We start from the raw sequence: 21,100 nt of genomic DNA on the forward strand, positions 1-21,100 counted from the left end.
TTAGTTGGGCAAATCGCGAACCAGATGGCGGTAGTGAGCAAACGTCAAATTCAAGCAAATCCGATGCGCGCGCCACGAGTGATCGATTGGCCAACTAATGATTATTTGAATTGGCCAGTAAATCAGTGAACGGTGGAAATTTGACGAGTGTTATGTCTGTTTGTCTGTGGTTCGCATTTGTGCTGATTTTTCGACGGGTCTCAACGATGTTTTGGAGTCGAATCAGTGTCCGCTTTCTTTGCCATAAGACATTTTCACCAAGATGGCCGGATGCAAGCTTTTCAGTCACATCGACCTGTCGGACGCGTATCTACAAGTGGAAGTGGATCCCCGAGATCAGCATCTGCTAACAGTCAACACCCACAAGGGACTTTTCAGCTATACTCGCCTCACATCAAATCAGCTCCAGGTGCATTTCAGCAGATCATGGACGCAGTGTTGAGTGGTATCGAAAAGACCTCTGGTTATTTGGATGACGTGTTAGTGGGTGGTCGCACAAAAGAAGAACACGACTACAATCTGAAACAAGTGCTTCAACGGTTAGAACAGTACGGATCGAGAAGTGCCATTTCAATATGGAACAAGTGGAATACTTGAGGCAAATTCTGGATGGTGATGGAATCAGACCCGATCCGAATAAGACAGCAGCTATCGCCACCATGCCACCGCCTCAAGATGTTTCGTCACTCCGTTCATACCTAGGAGATGTAAACTATTACGCAAAATACGTTCCGGAAATGCGTAAGTTACGGCTCCCGATGGATCAGTTGTTGACATCAAGAGCAAAGTGGGTATGGTCAGAAGCATGTCAGCGATCATTCAATCTGTTCCGTGAAATCCTGCAGTCATCCAAACAGGCATCCAAACTTGGAAATCATAGTGTCGGCGAATGCGTCAAATTACAGAATCGGTGCGCGCATTGCCCACAAGCTACCAGATGGATAAGTGAAACCGATATCTTATGCATCGAGAAGTCTTACACCAGCCGAGTCCAACTACAGCCAAATCGAAAAGGAGGGACTCGCACTGATTTTCGCCGTAACCCGTTTCCACCGTATGATTTTTGGACGACAGTTTATACTGGAAACGGATCACAAGCCTTTACTATCTATTTTTGGTTCCAAGAAAGGCATTCCAGTATGTACAGCCAACAGACTTCAGCGATGGGCATTAACGCTGCTACTGTACGACTTCAACATCAAATACGTGAGTACGGAAAGTTTTGGTTATGTTGATATCCTTTCTCGCCTGATCAACACTCACGTCCGCCCGAATGAAGAATACATCATCGCATCGATTGAACTGGAAGACACAATGGAAGACATCGTCAAGCAATCAGTGGAAGCTCTGCCAGTCACGTTCAAGATGATTCAAGCAGGAACACAGTCGGATGCAGTATTGAAGCAGGTTAAGCAGTTCGTTCAGACAGAATGGCCGTCAAATCAGTCCAAAATCAGCGATCCACAACTTCAACAGTTTTACCAGCGTCGGGGCAGTTTAGCCATTGTCTCCGATTGCCTCACTTATGGGGAACGACTGGTTATTCCATCAAAATTTCGAGATCGAGTTCTACGAGTACTACACAAAGGACATCCTGGAGTAGAAAGAATGCGGTCCATAGCACGTCACTACGTCTATTGGCCTGGAATCGACGAGCAGATCAATCATCGTGGTCGAACGTGCGTAGAATGTTCGAGAGCAGCCAAGACCAACAGTAAAACCAACATGGAATCTTGGCCTACACCAGAAAAAACCTTGGCAGCGGATTCATGCAGACTATGCTGGACCAGTCGACGGTAATTACTATTTGATTGTTGTCGACGCATTCAGTAAGTGGCCAGAAGTCATCTCTACCAAACGTATTACAACGTCCGCTACAGTTGCCATGTTCCGTGAAATCTTTTCCAGAAATGGAATGCCGGAAACATTGGTTACAGACAACGGTACATAGTTCACCAGTGAAGATTTTGAAGCCATTTGAAGTAACAGTGGCATCCTACATTTGAAAACGCCGCCGTATCATCCACAGTCAAACGGACTCGCCGAGAGATTCGTCGACACATTCAAGCGAGGACTTCGTAAAATCACATCGGGGGCAGAAACACTCCGCGATGCTATTGATACTTTTCTTCTGTGCTACCGCTCAACTCCTTGTCGTAGCGCACCTGAAGGGAAGTCACCAGCAGAACTGTTACTGGGAAGAAAACTAAGGACATCATTAGATCTACTGAAACCTCCAACTTCGTTCTACAAGCAAGCTGAATCAAAGCAAGAAAGTCAGTTCAACCGTAAGCATAACACGAAAGCAAGAAACTACGATGCAGAAGCGAAACAATACCTGGTCATGGGAACCCGGTCAAGTACTAGAACGGATTGGTCAAGTCATCTACAACGTGTGGCTACCGGAAAAGCGGAACCTTATTAGGTCACACTGCAATCAACTGAAGAAACGGTATGAATCAGAACAACTATCATCAACAGCGCAAAACAAGTGTACTCAAATCCCGCTCAGTTACTTTTGGATTCATGCGTCTCAGTCAACCTACAGCTACTGTACCAGCAGTACCAGAACCATCCGAACCGTTGCAGTCAGCTTCAGCAAGTAGAAATATCCTCAATGAACTACAGTCAAGGGAGGTTCATCGCCGAGCACCAGTCAAGCCACCAAGAGCTACTATTCAGCAGAAACCGAGCCAACTTCGCCTGTCTTCGAGAACCAGAAGACAACCCGTGAGGTATGAGCCGTATCATCTGTGAGGTGTTGAGGTGTTGAGGTGTTGGGAGGACCACCCTACGACCCTGAAACGCACCATCTATTTAACGGTGGGCTCATCGTCTGACACAATCTGTCAGAGCGACTGACGTCTACCGAGCGAGATTTTAATCTGTTTGTTGTGTAAATCATCGGCCCATTTATCACAACACTGAGGAAGAGCGTTCACCCATAAATCCCGCCTGGTACTGCCCCACGTACTCCCTTGCAATTGGTGTTAGTCGGTGGCATAAAATTTGGGAGAGTACCTTGTAGTAGACCTGTGCGCCGCCGCGCCACGCCGCCGCCGCCGACACTCATTGACGTACGCCGACGCCGGTCTAGGTGTCGGCGGCGCGCCATACGCCGATTGGCTCCACGCCGCCGAATTTCGTATTTCACGCCGATGATTGGCCAACACAAAAATCACAGTATGTAGTGCGTTTGCATCTACCGGACCAAGGCAACCTATCAGGCATTGATTAAATAGCTGTTATACCTTTAGCAGATTTGTTTTTATCTCTGTCACTTTTACCGGCATTGGCGTGTTAAATGCTAGGTCATCCAAGAACTTCTTGGCAACAGACCTACAAATCAACGAGCGTAGCGATGAACTTCTAATCTCATATGTAACTTCATGTGGAATAACCTCATTCTGGTCGCATTGGGTGGTTCATCATCTTTTTAAAGATTTAAATGTTACATATCTTAATTGGTCTAGTGCTTATATTTGCGGCTACAAGTCATAGTGTTGAAAGTTGAATTTGGATTCCCAGTCTGGTAGGATTTTTTTTAAATTTCCTGGGCATGGAGTATCATTGTGATAGCTTCGTGATAAGCGAATGCAAAAATAGTAACTTGGCTTCTGGAGCACGATGGAACACGTGACCCATCAAATTGAACATTTCCTTCACTCCTCCTTTTACTTAAATTGCCAGAATTGTTCTAAAAAACGGGCTTAATTTATTTTTATAAAAAAATCCCAAAGAAATTTCTTGGTTTTCCTGAAATAATGTCCGAAGGACATCCTGGAGGAAGTTCTGAAGGAATAATTGAAGAAAATTCTTAGAATTTTGAGGAATTTTTGGATTTATCCCCGTGGATGATTGTTTGGAGAAAATTTTGAAGGAATTCTTGGAGGAATGTCCAACAAAATTCTTAAAGAAATTTAAGAATGTCGGCAATTTCTTTAGGAGTTCTCTTGGAATTCGTACGGAGATATTCGAAATTTCGTCCTAGAATTTTGGAAGCAAATAGCAGAGAAAATTCCGAAAGAAATACTAGATGAATTTCCGAGGCAGAGTTGAGACACTTACGCGAAGATAGAGAGAATCTCCTTTCAACAGTGTAATTCAACAAACTAATAAATAAATACGCAATACTTTATTTGATAAACAATACCCAAATAAATTTCGGGGTTTTCTTGAAATATTTTCCGAAGGAAGTCCTGAAGAAAGTTCTGAAGGAATGAACCTGAAGAAAATGCTTAGAGTCTTGAGTAATTTCTGGATCTATCTTCGTAGTAATTTTTGGATGATTTTCTGAAGGGACTGAAATTCAGAAGGAATTCTTGGAGGAATGTCAAACAAAATCTTGAAGGAATTTAAGAATGTCGGTAATTCCTTTGGAAATTATATCTGATATCTAAAAATTCGTCCTAGAATTTTGGAAGGAAATGGCGGAGGAAATTCCGAAAGAATTACTAGATGAATTTCCGGGGGAATGGAATGTCTTATTGTGTTGTGTTTGTGTTTTTTTTAACTTTATTAATGAAAAGTATGTGTGTATGTACAGTTATCCATCATTCTGGCTTGAGTCTTGCTCTGCATACGGCTCCACCCAATATTACAGTCGAATTTAAAGACCATTCTGCTTTCAGTATGTATGAAGGGCAAAAAACGGAGGCGGCAGACCCATAAGCAGAGACACTTACGCGAAGCCCGCGGGATCTCCTTTCAACAGTGTAATCCAACAGACTAATAAATAATTTCGCAATCCTTTTTGAGCTTTTCGAGGGGTAGCTTCTTTGAGAAAGGGCGCGTCAAATCCATTACAACTGTGGGGAGTGTACCCATCTACATGGGTAGACATTTTTATTTCCAATTCAAAAAAGAATTTTTGAAGGAATTCCTGATGGAATTGTCAAAATCAATCTGAGAAGAATTTTTAAAAGAATTTCCTAAGAAGTTCCGAAGCAATTCCTAAGGGAAATTTCAAAGAAAAAGTTGGTTTCATGTGTGGACGTTTTTTGAAGAAATTCCTGACAGAATTTTTGAAAGTATATTAGAATAAGTTTCTTGATGTCTTACCGAAATAATTCCTGAATATATTTTCTAGGGAATTATTTAAGGTATTTTCGAGAAAATCTGTAGAAATTTTCGATGGAACTCCTGCAGTAAATTCCCAAGAAATTCATGAGCATATCTAAATATCCACATTCTCGATATTTTGGGAGTTTTTCTTGGCATGTAGTCTTAATTATAGAGTCAAAACTGAGTTTGTTTCACTACTGTCCAGATTTTCGAAGAAATTCTTAGAGAAATATAGGAATTTCTATTTAAATTTCAATAGCTATTTGTTTGAAACATCCACTAAAAAATCCTGTTCGAAAATCTCTCCAGGTTCTCATTCCTTCAAGAATTGAGTCGGAAGTTCCTCCAGGAATTTCTTCGAAAATCTCTTTAGAAAAACCTCAGGAATTTATATGGATATTGATCCAGGGATTCCGTCAGGAGGAATGTCCGAAGGAATTCCTAAAGAAAATTTGGAAAAAAAATCCTAGAGAAAGTTCTAAATAAATTCCAGAGGGAAATTTCGAGAGAATACCAAAAATATCTTCCTAGAGTTTCAAAAGAAATTGTTGAGGAATTACTGGAAGAATTTTTATAAGAAATTCCAAAAACAAATTCCTGAAGGAATTTCTAAGAAAAAAATCTGAAGTCTGATTTCTAAGGTTTTTTTTTCCAAAGGAAAGGAAATTCCTGAAGGAACTTTATAAGAAATTTCGGAACGAATTTACGAAGAAATACTCAAATAAATTTTCATTCCCTTCTTAGAAGAAGTTCTGAAGGAATTCATTAGGAAACATCTTAATTAGGCTTAGAATTCCTTTTTCGAATTTTCTGAGGAATATCTTGAGGAATTCCCAACGAATTTCTGGATTTGTATCCAAATTACTTTCCAATGAACTTATGTGCTGTGATGCGGCAATGACCTAGTGGAGGATGTAATGCACATTTTTGCTGTGGACATTCAAGCTACACCTATTAGGATGTTCACCTCATCAGTCTGACTATAGCTAGTAATTGTACAAAAAAAAATCAAAAGCATCGTATGGATTGCTGCGTTAAACTTTTTTTCTCAGCTCAAAATTCTTCACGCCGATTCACGCCGCCGCCGCCGCCGCCGAACATTGCTTACGGCGTGACGCCGCCGGTGTAAAAATGGCCTTACACCGCCTCCGTTCACAAATACTTCGGCGCACAGGTCGTAGGCGGCGTTCAGCAATGTGATTGCACGGTGGGGTAGATATAGTTTATATATGGAATGATAATTTTCGGTCCGTTTTTCCTTATTTTAACAAAAATAATAATTAAGTGTGTAACAGACTAAATTTGATAGTTTCACCTTCCAAGTAGTGTTTAATTTGTACGCTTTGCCTTTCTCGTATGAAGTTGTACCGAAAAGGTATAGGATTACTCCAAAAAACAACTTTTGATAGAAGGTCCGGAGACCCATAGTGTTGTATACCGATCGACACAGTTCAATGAAACGTGGTGATGTCTGTATGTGTGTGTTTATCTGGGTACAAATTTTGTAGACACACTTTTTGGAACTTACCCGATTTACTCGCAACGAGTTGCATTCGACGGGGATTGCGGTCCCATTGTTTGCTATTGCTATTAGCCCGATCGGACATTGCATTTCGGAAGTATTGAAAAATCATGTTTTTTTCCCAAGGAGAAAACACAAATTCAAAACCATTTTTTTTAAGAATGGTAGCAATGCGTATTAATTAATGCAAAAACATGCAAAATGATAGAAAACATGCGATCTATTCTCCCTAAAGTGTTTTTTTACGTTTCTAATGAATTTTTTTCAATACATTTTATGATTTTCTAAGTCTGATGTCTGTGGCGCAATGAGTTTTCATCACAGAAGAGGGCTGAAATTTTGGGAATCTAGGTTTGAACTATCCGTCTATCTATCAAATGGAATACAAGACACGTCATTCGAAGCAAGTCAATTTTTCGATTTTTAGCCACCACTTTCCCCATAGTGCAATCGTTTATTTGCTCTTTTTCTTTCATATTCGAGTCTTTTCGTGGCATCATCAATGCAAATTGCAGCGTAGCAGCTTATGTGGAACAAATAACTTAATGCTTTCATACAGATAGCGTGGTGGTGTGGCTAGAGTAAGCGCATCCCTACGGCTATTATTGTTACTATTCTGGGTTCTAATCCCGGCGCGGCCATACAATTTTTTAATTGTTCTCCGATAATTCTTTGCGAAAAGTGAGTGAGAATTTATCTCTGATCTCTGATGAAACAAAAAAGAATTTTCATCTAATAGGCAAGATTTTCGTTTATCTTCCAAGGCTAATTCTAGAGACAAGATTGATGGGTGAAAGATGATCCTCAACATGAACAACGAAAAAAGATTCTCCCTTCACCCGTAAAACGCTTGTCTCATTGAAACGAAAAGTCGAAACCCTGCTAAAGAGCTATCCAGAATAGATACGCACTAGCACTAGCACTAATGGAGGTTTTAAAAATTAAATTTGACGGAATCAATCCAAATTGTTTTATCAGTGTTCGCGCAAGATAAACGGAAGAAACGAAAAAGTTACCCAGAATCGCCCGATTCGAATATATATTTAAAAAAAAACTCGAATTCAGGGAGGTTATAATAATGGGACAAATACTCTAGAATCTAGGCCTAGATCATAAAATGACCCTAATTCATCCATAAAGTAAGATCGTTGATCGTAAAATTTCAATAAGTCGCAAGCAGCAAATTGCATTTGAGAAACTGGTTTTATTGCGATGTCTCAAGCATATGAGTAACTTCCGGTGCATGAACAAACCCTATCCGGCCGGCTGGTGCATAGCCTAACGGCGGACAATAGTCGGAAATCCGGAAACGGTCACGCACACGTACCCTCTCCAGAATGTCCAGCGGTATGAATTACGAAAATATTTTCTACAACAACCGTTCCACATGCCAAACAATGCTCGTTGAAATCAAACAGACAAACTGTGCAGTGGGAACGAATGAACGAGTAGGGAAAAAAAACTTCACCCGCACAGTAGGAGTCCCATCCAGTTGAACAATGCGTCGCAGCATCCTCTTTGCCCTGGCCTGCTTAGCTTGTTATTGCTGTCCATTCCAGATCCGGACCGACCAGTCAAAGTCAAAGGATGCTTCGATTGGAATTGTTGTTTTGTATCGTTTTTTACGGTGAATGACGTTTGTGCGGAACTTCCTCTCCGTTTTGAACAATGACCAAAAAGCAAGTCCTGAAAAGGACATTCCAGTCGAACGTAGGTAGACGGCGACGACAATCGCCACTTTTCCCTCGATTTCAAGTTGCTCTCTTTGAATGGTTATTTTTCTTTTCTCTCACGATGAATCGTTTTTTTCTGTTTTTTGATTTTTTTATCTTGCGGGACGACGATGAACCGAACCAAATCGATAATTGTCAGAGATTTGGCTTTTTATTGGACTGAAATGACATCCGGTTTTCGGATGGACTTTTTGACTTTTGTCGAGTCCGGCGCGGCATCCGGCAGCGGAAGTTTTAAGGAAAAAGATGAAAGCCAACTGAATGCTACGATTTCGTGTGTGTGTCGGATTCTACCGCGGGCTCTTGAGAGGATTAGGAAAAAACCTTCGGACGTATTGAGAACTGGGGGAAAAGAAAGTCAAGTTTGTTGATTTTTTCCAATGGAAAGAAATTTATTTATGATTCTAATTCTTCCGGTACATTGTATCACATACTTATATGCTTGTTGAGAGTATTCGAACGATTCAGATTGATTTGCGCGATAGTGTTTTTGTTTGTTTCATTCGACAGATGGCTACTTGGATCGATCCTCTGAAGTCATTCTCGTTTAAATTAACTAAATATAATTAAATAGACTCTTGCGCTTTCAACTTAAGGAAAACTGCCTCCTGTATAGATCTTTTTTATTAGTTAGCTAAAATCTGAGATTTTGATTGATTTTTACATTTACAACATTGAAATATGCAGCAGCTCTGGTGCTCACGACGATACTAATTCAACTACATAAAGTTATAGGAATATTTACATTTGACAAATGACATAACGACACGACTAGGGCCACCACCTGGCGGCGTGGTGCAGTAGACTGGCATGTTGGAAACCTGGTGGAAGCTGAAGATGAGCAGTCTGAACGGCTGCCAACATATCGTGCGGTTTGCCTCCACCCAGACACGGCTTTCCGTCGCGAACCAGCACCGGTACTGCTACCCGGCGTGGGGAGGGCATGCCTCCCTGATGTGCACCCGGATCCATAGAACCCTTTTCGTGGGCGGCCCGTTTAGTCTTGTACCGATGATTCTGGAACCAAATTTTGACCTGCGTTGGCGTTAGTTGGATCATCGAAGCCAAGTGCTCCCGCTCCGGTGCGGACAGGTATCGCTGCTGGCGGAACCGCCGCTCCAGCGCATAAGTTTGCTGTTTGGAAAACAAAACCCTCCGTTTCCGCTTCTTGTGGCCTCCGATACCGTTATTCAATGCTGGACCATCCTCGGTGTCCTCCAGCATATCTATTTCATCGTCGCACCCTTCTTCGATGTCTACATCGTCCGAGTGTTCAGTGTTGCCATCCCCGTCCAATTGTTGCCGCTCGCTATCCGTTGGGCTTGGCGTTCTTGGGCATTGTCCGTTGATTCCGGTGGACGCACTCCCACCGCTGAATCCTCCATGGTAGGACTGTTCCGAATGCACGGGCGATCCCGTACTATCCGGGCTGACCTGCTGCGTCAATCGATGCTGATGATGCTGCTGCTGCTGTTGTTGCTGGAGCGGGTGCCCATGCTGTGCGTGTGAGCCTGCAAAGATCAAACAGAAAGAAAACAGAAATCTCATTAGTATTCTGCCTCACCTGGGACATAACCACAGGAATCCCACGCAGTGGGACGCCCTATCGGATTTTCCATCTGTTTCTCGTTCGACCGGAAGAACCGGAAATGGACGCTCTTAGGCAGGCGAGTGAGAGATAATTTATTGTCACGGACAATTGAGCGGGGTTTCTTTTATCTTTTCCCCGAGACCGGAGGCGGAAATTGATAAATGACACACAGAGGTTATTATTAATGGTGATTGCCGCTCGGGCGATTGTTGTTGCGTTCGCAAAATTCTTTCATACCGATGTCCTTTACTACACCCTATATCGCTGCTGGCCGCGCACACTGTATCACCAGAACAAAGCAAAACTCTACAAAGGAAGAACGGATTTAATGGAGTGTGGAGTTGATTACACGCGGGAGTTTCTTGTCGAGGTGAGAGTGCGAGAGAGTTTTTTTCCTCTGCGTTTTGATGCTCTTCAGTGACGAGAGTGAAAGCGATTGGCTGACGAGGCTCCGCCTCTTTCGACTGAAGAAGCGAATAAAGTGGAATTGCCGCACCGGATAATGCCAATGAAGCGAAGAGGACGTTGTTGAGTTGTATTAGTGAGTGCGCTAGGCGAGTGGATCACTGAGTGGCACTCAAGCTGGGCTCGTTTCTCGTTCAGTGCAATCACATAGCGAACATATAGGAGGGAGTTTGAAAAGGATTACCATCAGACAGGAACTTGGCTGAGTTTGGGAGGTGAGCGTTCGGTCCTTGGTTTATATCGAACAAAAAAGGCTTTTATGTGCGAGCCTGCCCTTTTACGTTCCTACCGTCATACTATAGAGAATTCAGACGACTGCCGGTGGTATTATCGAGGTTAATGAAAATTGATTACTTTGAACGACGGTGTAACGAGAGGTTGCTTAATGGAAAAAGGACTCGGAGCGGTATTGAAGTGAGTTGGCAGGTTTTGGATTTTGCTTAGTTCAATGAGTTTTAATGTGTGGCTCTGTTGAAGGCTGATTACGACAAAGTATGCACCTGAGTCTGAGTCTCAATCAGAGAATTTAGGTTAAAAGCATACAGAGCTCTATTCAAAGGGTGAAATCATTTAAATTTAGCTAAAACCGAAGAAAAATATTATATTTTATTGTATTTTATGATCTTCATGTATTACGCTTTATTAACCATTTAATTCAAGCTTTTAATAGTAAATTCGATTGAATTTAGCCAATTTGAAAATGAAATGAATTAATGAATGAAAATTAAAACCATCTAGAGACCGTTATCAGAAAATATTGATACAAAGTTAACCAGACTTAAAAACACCTCCAAAGAAGGATTATGTCATAATCAGTTCCAAAAGCATTGCCAAATCAAATAACACTAAATTTATACCTAATTGTGTCACTTTTCTGTGGTGTCACTTCACAATACCATGAAAAGACAAAAAAAAAAGTAATTTATCGCGAATAGTGATCGATTACCTCATTTTCACGAAATGATATTTTGGACAAAAACAATTCTGTTTAGAAAATTATTTTGAGCTTTTTAGTGGAATGTCTTCATTTGTCATAAGACGAGTTTGTACACTCCCATTGAAATTCCAGTCAAGTACGAGACGCTGAAGACGGCCTTACTGTTGAGGTCGAAATATGTATCTGTCAAGATACAATTAAGTGGTGGAATTTCAATGGGAGTGTACAAACTCGTCTTTTGACAAGACCATCCTGTTCCAAAAATAACTACAATCGGTTCAATCGCAACTTTAAAACAAAAATCAAAGTGCTGTTTTGTTTAATATTATCCCGATTTTAAACCATTTGTTCAGGCCTGTTTACACGTGCTGCACTTTTCAGATTTTGTTTTTGATTTTTTAAATAGTTGAAGGTTTCGAAAAATATAGGTTCTTTAGGAAATTTGATCTTAAATAAGTCAAAGAATACACGGAAAAAAAGCGTTCATGAATTCGTGTACTAACGAGTTCACGGTGTATTTTTTCGTGAACAACAGTCACGGATTCGGGAATACAGTCACGTTTTCTGGAACGTTCTGGAAAACGTGACTGGTGTTCCCGAATCCATGAATTAAATCACGGTGTATTTTTGTTGGTTCACGAATTCAGGAACGCATTTTTTTTGCGTGTATCAAACTCTTCATCCAGAGGTTACAAAAACGGATGACAATGGATCACAAGCCAGGAGCTGAGCAAAAAAACGTACAAAAATCGGCAAAGGTGTTGATTATTCGTTTAATTCGACATCTAAATATTTCGTATTGGACGCAGGACTTGATAATGCGACATCAGATTGGATCTCAAGCAGTTGCCAGGGCAGATATATTTCACGGGTAAGAACAAGCTTGCTAAACATGACCGCTTTAAATGGAAGAAGTTCGGATTCCAAACCTTGCTCCAAACTCATTTGAAAGATTCTGATTTGGCAGGCCATATGCACATGTGGCAAACTATTTGATGGGGAATTGAAAAATATTCAAAAACGTACATGAAACAACTTAACAGGTTAAAGAAGGGCCGATTTACCAATCAATATGTCAAGCATGTGAGGAAAACAAGGCAAATTATTGGAAGAATCGTCCTAGATACTTGCTAGAGGAAATTCCAAGAAAGCTTCTGAAAATAAAGCATTTGTAATAAAGTAGATGGTTCTGTTCATCTTTCGCATAGTTATTCTTCCTCTTCCCATATCTCAATAACCTTCTCATCTCGATCTCTCGATACCTCGATGTATTTTTGTTAATTTTCGTTCGGGATTCACTCTCCATATGTCGATATGCATTCCATCACAGGCTACTAGATTGATTCTATGTATTAATCCAAAACATTTTGAAATGTGACGTTTGCTGTTTTTGCTTTGTCAATATCTGTTTTTTGAATGTTTAAGTCAAATGGAAAACGTAAACCTCAAGATCTGACTCTTGATGAACGCCTACTACAAGTCATCGAAAAGGCTTCCACAGATCAGCGTTTCAACAATCGTGAAGAGAAAAATAAACGGCTGGATAGAAAGAGGAATAACAATCTGATAACAGAGAAATCAGTAGCGGATAAGTTGTAATACGGTTGAAAGAGCTGATGGCGAAGTTTTTGTCCAGCAAACACGTGAAATCAGGAAACATTATTCAGAAGAAAACAAAATAATTCGCTAAGCAGCTCAATCTGTATGAATTGGAATTTGACAAAACTTATGAAACGCCAAAAGCTTTGAATTCAAGAATGCAACTTACATGGCCGAAACTGGATTAAAAACACACTTCCTGGACAAGCCTGAAAACAGCCGAAAAAGTGTTCCGGACAAAATTTTCCAGAACAAAATGTGTCATGGTGTAAACCAGCGGTTCTCAACCTGGGGTACATGTACCCCTGGGGGTACCTTTCCTGGTCCCAGGGGGTACCTCGGACAAAAATCCGTAATGGCGGACTTATTAAAATCCCAATCAAAACTTATTTATAATGTTTTGATACTTGTGTTTTTTTTATTTCATTTTTCACAGTGGGCTGTGGAACAAAAGATCAAAAGGACAAAACTTCGAATTAACAAATTTAAAAAACTCTTCAATTCAATCTACCTGATCGAAATAAAACGTTGAAAAATGTGTCCTTTCAAGAGGCCCGGAAGCCTCCTTTCAAGAGGCCCGGAAGCCTCCTTTCAAGAGGCCCGGAAGCCTCCTTTCAAGAGGCCCGGAAGCCTCCTTTCGAAAGGGCCGAGAGCCTCCTTTCAAGAGGCCCGGAAGCCTCCTTTCAAGAGGCCCGGAAGCCTCCTTTCAAGAGGCCCGGAAGCCTCCTTTCAAGAGGCCCGGAAGCCTCCTTTCAAGAGGCCCGGAAGCCTCCTTTCAAGAGGCCCGGAAGCCTCCTTTCAAGAGGCCAGGAAGCTTCCATTAAATATGCCAGGAAGCATCCTTTCAAGAGGCCAGGAAGCATCCTTTCAAGAGACCCGGAAGCCTACTTTCAAGAGGCCCGGAAGCCTCCTTTCAAGAGGCCCGGAAGCCTCCTTTCAAGAGGCCCGGAAGCCTCCTTTCAAGAGGCCCGGAAGCCTCCTTTCAAGAGGCCCGGAAGCCTCCTTTCAAGAGGCCCGTGTAGTGATAGAGAGAGTATCAATAATAGATACCATAGAAGGCTTTGGTATCTATTATTGATACTCTGTCTATCACTACAGTACTCCCTTTCTCTTATCTTCTACTTTTCTTCTATTTATACAGAATTTGGCAATCTAAATAATTAGAAACAAGATGAGGTTTACCTTTCTCATGGTTTAACTCATGAACGGATAACCAATTTGTCAGATTTCTCAGCTCAATTTGTTTTGAGCAATGCTATGTTAAAATTTAGAAAAACGACATACATGTAGTGATAGAGAGAGTATCAATAATAGATACCATAGAAGGCTTTGGTTTGTCATGAATGTCAAACCAATAGAACTGCAAATCAGTCTTCCAATGATTGTCAAGAAATACAGAAGCAAAAATGAAAGGTCATGTATTATTCTCTGCTCCGGTCACAACATTGGCGCAATCGAGTCTCCCCACGTAGAACTCAAAAAATATTAGAAGAAATTCAAATGAAATCAAAATATTAAACTTGATGTCATCTGGGACAATGTACGAAATTTAGGTTGCGATTTACTGCGTTTATGAAAAAATGAAGTTCGGAAGAAATTTGGCTTTGCAGCTATGATAACAATTGTAGAATTGCTGAGCTCCAATAAGCAAAAAAGTGAGGCATTCCAGTTCATATACTTTGAAAGAGAAGATAAAGACAACACCCGCGTGCTGATGGGAGTCGTAGTTGTGGGTTTCTTTGGAATGGAATTGTGCTTATAAGATTGGTTTTTGGTTAATAGCCAGCATAAAAACTGAACTATGAGGATAAGTATCAACAGGTTATCAATACATTCAGTTTTAGGCTTTTTCGTTGAAAGATTTATTGGTTGGCACAATTATCTTTAAAATAATAGATCAATAGAGCAAATACTACTTCGGCAATTTCTATGATTATAATGTTGCACTGGAACACATAAATAAGTAAAAAAGCAAAGTACCCGAATGATGCCCTACATTCAGGTTGAGTGACGCAGTCCTACCAAGCAGAGTCAAATTCAGATAAGTCCGATTGAGAAGGCGGAATATCTAGTAGTCACAAAATAAAGATCGTCCCTGTTAGGGGCTCAGAGAATCTTTATGATGGTTGGTCCAATTGAGAAGGTGGAGAACCACAATTGTACTGGACTCTACTAGAAAGGTAGAGTGTCCTTTTGATAATTCAGAAAAAGATTGCGTATGTTCATCTTCGATATATGTAGTAGACGGAGTATCGATCGCAATATCGAAAGCTTTTATTAGTTATGAGGAGCTCAAATGAAAAGAAAACGGATTGCTTTCATGAGATATATAGTTCTCCAAATGATTACTAACTTGATGACGATAATGGATATCATTTCCTATATTGAAGCGAACAGTTGTTTAGATATCGATCTTTGTTGAACTGAATACAACAACATTCGTATTACGTGGATTTATATGGATTTGGATTTATAAAATAAACAATACTTTGGGCATACGACAAACGCTCATTATTTAGGGCATAAGATCATAGACTAAATCGCAGAGTTAAAAAAATGGAATAACATAAAAATTGTTTTAACTTCACTTTTTTCTGAAATATATCCATGAAGTCCGCGTTACGTTTTTGGAAGATTTTAAAACGTTTTGAATATGATTACATGCGTGAATATAGTTCAAGTATAGTGGCTCGAGATAGGAAAGTATTATTTTGCTGCACATACGACGTTTTAAGTTATCATTTGATATGTAAATGTGATAAAATCACCATAAAAGCTTGCGATCACTTTACAAATTAAAAGAAGTAGCGGCAGTTATTCACCCATAACAAAAGACAATACGAAACCATCTAGAAGGATGATTATCAGAAAGTTGATAGAGTTCCTGTGACTTATTGAAAATTGAATTGGTTCAAGTTCAAAATTTTCTATAAAATAATAATTGGAAAGTAAAGTAAAGTAAAAAAAATATCAACGAGTAACAAAATAATACAACTAAGAAAAAGTGTATTTGCAATTTTCATGTCATCAACATTTAAATTAGCTGTCATCAATATATTCATGATGAAAACCTGGATTACGTATTTTATGGAATTTTGGTTATAATAATAAAAAAAAGTTATAATATAATTGATGATGATGAACATAACGATGAATTTGTATGTTGAATATTACCAACTTGGAACTGACATTTTGTTTCAACTTTTAAAATATCTAATGTTTGTAGCTCCGAATTATAGAGTAACTTACACACTAAGTTCAGCTCGGCATTTTTTGATTCTTTTGCCGAGATCCGCACAGCCGAGCGCTCGGTTCGTGACTTTCTGCTGATATCTCAGCTGAAAAAGCAATTTGTTTACTGCGGTACTCAAAAGAGCCACCGTAATCATAAGTTCATTCAGCCGTTATTTCAGCTAACGAACTTTAACCGAGATTTGCACAGCCGAGATCGGTGGAAAATTTTAAGTGTGTATGTACGTTGTACGTACACTTTGTTTTCTTTGATTTTCTAACTAACTTGTATGTCTTGTATGCAAATAAAGTATGTCGTTTTTCTAAATTTTAACATAGCATTGCTCAAAACAAATTGAGCTGAGAAATCTGACAAATTGGTTATCCGTTCATGAGTTAAACCATGAGAAAGGTAAACCTCATCTCGTTTCTAATTATTTAGATTGCCAAATTCTGTATAAATAGAAGAAAAGTAGAAGATAAGAGAAAGGGAGTAATGTAGTGATAGAGAGAGTATCAATAATAGATACCATAGAAGGCTTTGGTTTGTCATGAATGTCAAACCAATAGAACTGCAAATCAGTCTTCCAATGATTGTCAAGAAATACAGAAGCAAAAATGAAAGGTCATGTATTATTCTCTGCTCCTGTCACGACAGCCCGGAAGCCTCCTTTCAAGAGGCCCGGAAGCCTCCTTTCAAGAGGCCCGGAAGCCTCCTTTCAAGAGGCCCGGAAGCCTCCTTTCAAGAGGCTCGAAGCCTACTTTCAAGTTGTTTGGAAGCTTGATGTATAATTTAATTTGAATTGGAAAGTTCCGCGGAAAAACGAAAATTTCAGCCCAATTTGTGGAGAGCCATATATCTCGTTAGTTTTCAGGTCCATTTTTCATGGATCTCGTAAGTTACGTAAGTAAGTCACTTACAGAAAAAAATAGGGGGTACCTCAATTAATGCAAAAGTTCGAAAGGGTACCTCTCAAGAAAAAGGTTGAGAACCGCTGGTGTAAACCATTCTAAGCAGAGGTTTTCCGTAGGGAAGACTTGATCCCATTTTCTCATTTCCGTTGTATCACAGCCAAAAATGAATAAACTTACGCGGTTTCAAACAGACTCTCTAAGAAATATATAATTTAACTTAAATGATGTATCGCAGTCTGTAAATTGTTGTTGATATATTCGGGGGAATAAATCCCTCTCCAAGAATTTGCTTTGATGAAAGTAGAAAGATGTTGTCTTCAAATTACGCAGATTTTCCAACTTGCTGTGTGCATTTATGAACGACTTTATTATATGGAATTCGACAGCGCATGCAATCTTAGATTTTAGTAAGATTTGATCCCTTTCCTATGATATCTACTCAATAAAAAAACATTTCGAGCCAACCCTTCATCAATCCTTTGTAGCAACTTGATTGTGACTGAATCCGGTCATATATGAGTTGCAGTAACCTATGTGGAATATGTGTGCTGCTGGGGTGACTTCACTACAGAGGAAATATGTGCAAACCATTAAAAGAAAACCCTTGATTCCCCGGATTACGATAATTCATATTTTATTCTTCGAAAAAATTCCGTAAGAATTCTTCCCCCTTTTTTTTCGGAATAATTCCTGCAGGAATTCCGGAAGACATTTCATATGGTTTTTTTTTAAAGGATTCCCGAAGGATTTCGCGGAGAAAGTTTCAAAGCATTTCCAGAGAAATTTTCAAAGGCCTTTCTAGAGAATTTTCTGAAGGATTACTTGGACGAATGACAAAAGTAATTGTCTTAATTACTCCTGGAATGAATCCCGGGAGGAGTTCTCAAAAGAATTTTTAAATGATTTTCTAAAACATATTCCAAAAAAAATTATTTAATCAGTTTCCGGACAAATCCCTCAAGGAATTTTCAAAGAAATTCCTGCAGCGATGTCTTCTAAAGTAGTTTTCGTAGGTATCACATAAACTTTTTCTGTAGGTATTCCTGAGGAATATCCGAAGGACTTTTTTGGGTATTTCCGAACAAATTTTCATAGGAATTTCCAAAAGATTTTTTGAAAGAATTTTTGAGTGAAGAATTCGTAAAGGAATTTCCGAAGAAATTTTGGGAATTTTCTAATAATTGCTTTTTCGAATTAAAAAAAATGTCTTAAAGAACTTTCAAAAGAACATATGGATTTATCACCGAAGTAATTTCCGGAGAAATTCTTGGGTTCCTTTGTAAATTCCGTTAGTATTGTGGAAAGGATTCTTGCTGGAAATTCCGTAAGAAAAAACTGGAGAAATTTCCGAGGAAATGAAATTTTCGATTGTATCCGAAGGATCGCAATTGCACAGGGACCCAATGGATGGAAACATGGGATTTGCCCTCTAGCCTCAATGTGCACAGTCCGAGGACTCTAGTATTTTGGATGGTCGATAACGACGCTGGCCACGGTCATCGGGGATGGGAAGGAATTGAATGAATTCAATTGATGATGCAATCACTCGCCCACTGCAAGCCGAGAACACCTCTGCACTCGTCACGAGTTCCTGTGGAATTTTATTGGTATCTGGGGGTTTGGTTTTATACCAGAGGTTCGTCTTGGTTAACGGGTTGCCAATGTGATAGTAATGAAAGCGTGGTGTACATTTTAATTGGATGCCGAAACGAGCTTTTTTGTTCATTTCTGCTAGAATTAATCAAGTTGTAGGTATAGTGATAGAAGATGGAAACGGTATGAGAGTCCATTTTCCAGTTCTAGCGATTGTTAGAACATGAGAAATGTATGAAAAGATACAAAGTAGGAGGAATGGAACGGACCTGGAATTGAACACACGACTTCCTGTATATAAGGCAGAAGCGGTAGCCATATGACCACCAAGCCCCTCCAATTTTAGTTCTTACTACTGACAACAAATTATAAATTAATCAATTACGCCAAATACGAAACTATAGATATTTGTAGTCAGTCTAAGATAAGCTACAATGAAGTGGCTTTCTAGGGAGCATTGCATAGAGACATTTTGTGGGCTTTCTTTGCCACAATTCTTCCAAGTTTCTGAAAGAGCTCCTTGGAGTAATTTCTAGCTGAAGAGCTTAAGAAATTACTTGAACATATGTATGGAAGCACTCTCAAAAGAAGTGCATAAAAATTTTTATATCCAACCCTGTCTGTCGGTGATAATATGGAAGGAAGCTGTTTTTATTGCAGCTAGATTTAGTCCGGGGGTTAGCTAGAGTGAGCTCTACTGCAATCAGATGCACCACCAGTCAGTCCAAGAAACTTTTTATTTACAAGCCCCACCGGTTTATGCTACCATTATCAGTTGGATGATGGCCGAATAAACAATCTTCCTGATTTTTGCATAGCAGATAGCAACCGAACCGGCTGGCTCACCGCTGGAGTCGAATCTAATTCTTAACTGTGCGGATACGATCAAAACGGTGACAGCTAATTCAACAACAATCATCAATGGGGAATCAATACCATAGGCGTAACTAGAGTCCCGGTTTTAGGGGGGGGGGGGGGTGTTGGCATTGCCTCAGCTGGTGAGATATATGTAATATTCTTAGGCGATATAAAGCACTGCATGCACGGGCTGCCAAGGTTTTTTTTATGCTTTTGCCGCTCATTTTTCTTGTTGTTAACATCACTTAATATGCGAAAAATCAAATTCATTTCTAGCAATGGTGGTGGTGATTACGTCAATACGTGTCTTTTTTCATATTCACTGTACTAATTATAGATAAATGTGTGGTGAGAATTCTGAATCGCGATGTCCTTTAATCGTATTTTCATTAATTATGCACAAAGTTTTCTTAGTCAACTTTGCAGTTTTTGGATCTCTTTATCGTATGATATGCGGAAAACTTCGAAAATGTTTAAATAAAAGATCCATACTTTCTTCCCATCTTCATGATAATTGTATGATATTCCGATTTTTAAGAGCACTTTGAAGGTAAAGGTTAATGGGGAAAGGATGAGGTCGGTGATTTTCTGACGCTCTATATAAATAAGCCTATGAAAATCCCTCACTCAATAAAAGTAGAAACGAAGATGATTTGTTGATTTTTGATTCCAATGCAATCTCTATCATGAGATAGAGTTTAATAATTCTCACACTTAATTTTTTTACCGGGATCTCAGAAATTTGTTCAACTTTTACCGAGAATCGCACAGCCGAGCCCCAGTAAACATGTTTTTTGCCGAGATATCTGTCAAATTTGCTGAAAATCAGCAAATAATTTGCCGAAACCCAGCTAACAAGCCTCATTTCTGACGGGATATTAGTTTTTATTTTGCTGGACACACGTCTATGCTGAAAACTGAGTGTGTAATATTTTCATACCAAAAATTTACGGCTCCGCAAAGCGTCATACACAACTGAGTGCCTATCAAATAAAAAAAAGTTTAAAAAATCCTAATAGTTACACTAATTTTTGAAATGTTGTTCGATTTTTGTAAATTTTTTGTTTGTTCTACAATACTGGAAATGTCTTGAAGATTTGTTTTTTTTAAATCATTAAAATCCGGAAGTTGTTATTTAAGTATTGAATGAAAAATACTTCAAAACCGTATTTTAAGATTTCGTGAATAAACTTGATACTGGGGACGAAAATACGACTGTCGCCGAGTTCACTTCGGTATTCAACAGGAACTACAATATATTTACGGTGTGTAAGTCTTTGTCAGAGTTTTGAATTTCTATAATTACATTTGTTGTTGTTGATCGTGGTTTGAACATTGAAGAAGAGAAATCTTTTAATGCAGTTTCTCTCCTAATTTTAAGCGCGATATTGGAATCATTCAACTTATTTTTACCTTATTCCACAACTTTATATCCGTTTAGATCTACTTTCTCGGATCTCAATAATAAGACTAGAAAAGGCATATCTGTAAGTTACAAGAGACCGAAATTTGTTAAACAGTGAAAACTAACCACCTGGACTTGTAAGGACATTCTACTAAAAATAATTTGATCAACTGTTTTGCGGCATACT

General features: G+C 39.5%; 1 protein-coding gene across 1 annotated transcript in view; it reads right to left on the reverse strand.

The window, feature by feature from the left end:
* Positions 1 to 8,682: 8,682 nt before the first annotated feature.
* LOC134223613 (homeobox protein vnd-like) overlaps positions 8,683 to 21,100 on the reverse strand; it is a 32,928-nt gene continuing 20,510 nt past the window's right edge. The window contains exon 3 of the mRNA XM_062702805.1: positions 8,683 to 9,830. Within this exon, the coding sequence (XP_062558789.1) occupies positions 9,091 to 9,830 (740 nt within the window). The 3' untranslated portion in view covers positions 8,683 to 9,090. The remainder of the gene's footprint in view (positions 9,831 to 21,100) is intronic.

Source organism: Armigeres subalbatus, chromosome 3, assembly GCF_024139115.2.
Source record: "Armigeres subalbatus isolate Guangzhou_Male chromosome 3, GZ_Asu_2, whole genome shotgun sequence".
Taxonomy (NCBI): domain Eukaryota; kingdom Metazoa; phylum Arthropoda; class Insecta; order Diptera; family Culicidae; genus Armigeres; species Armigeres subalbatus.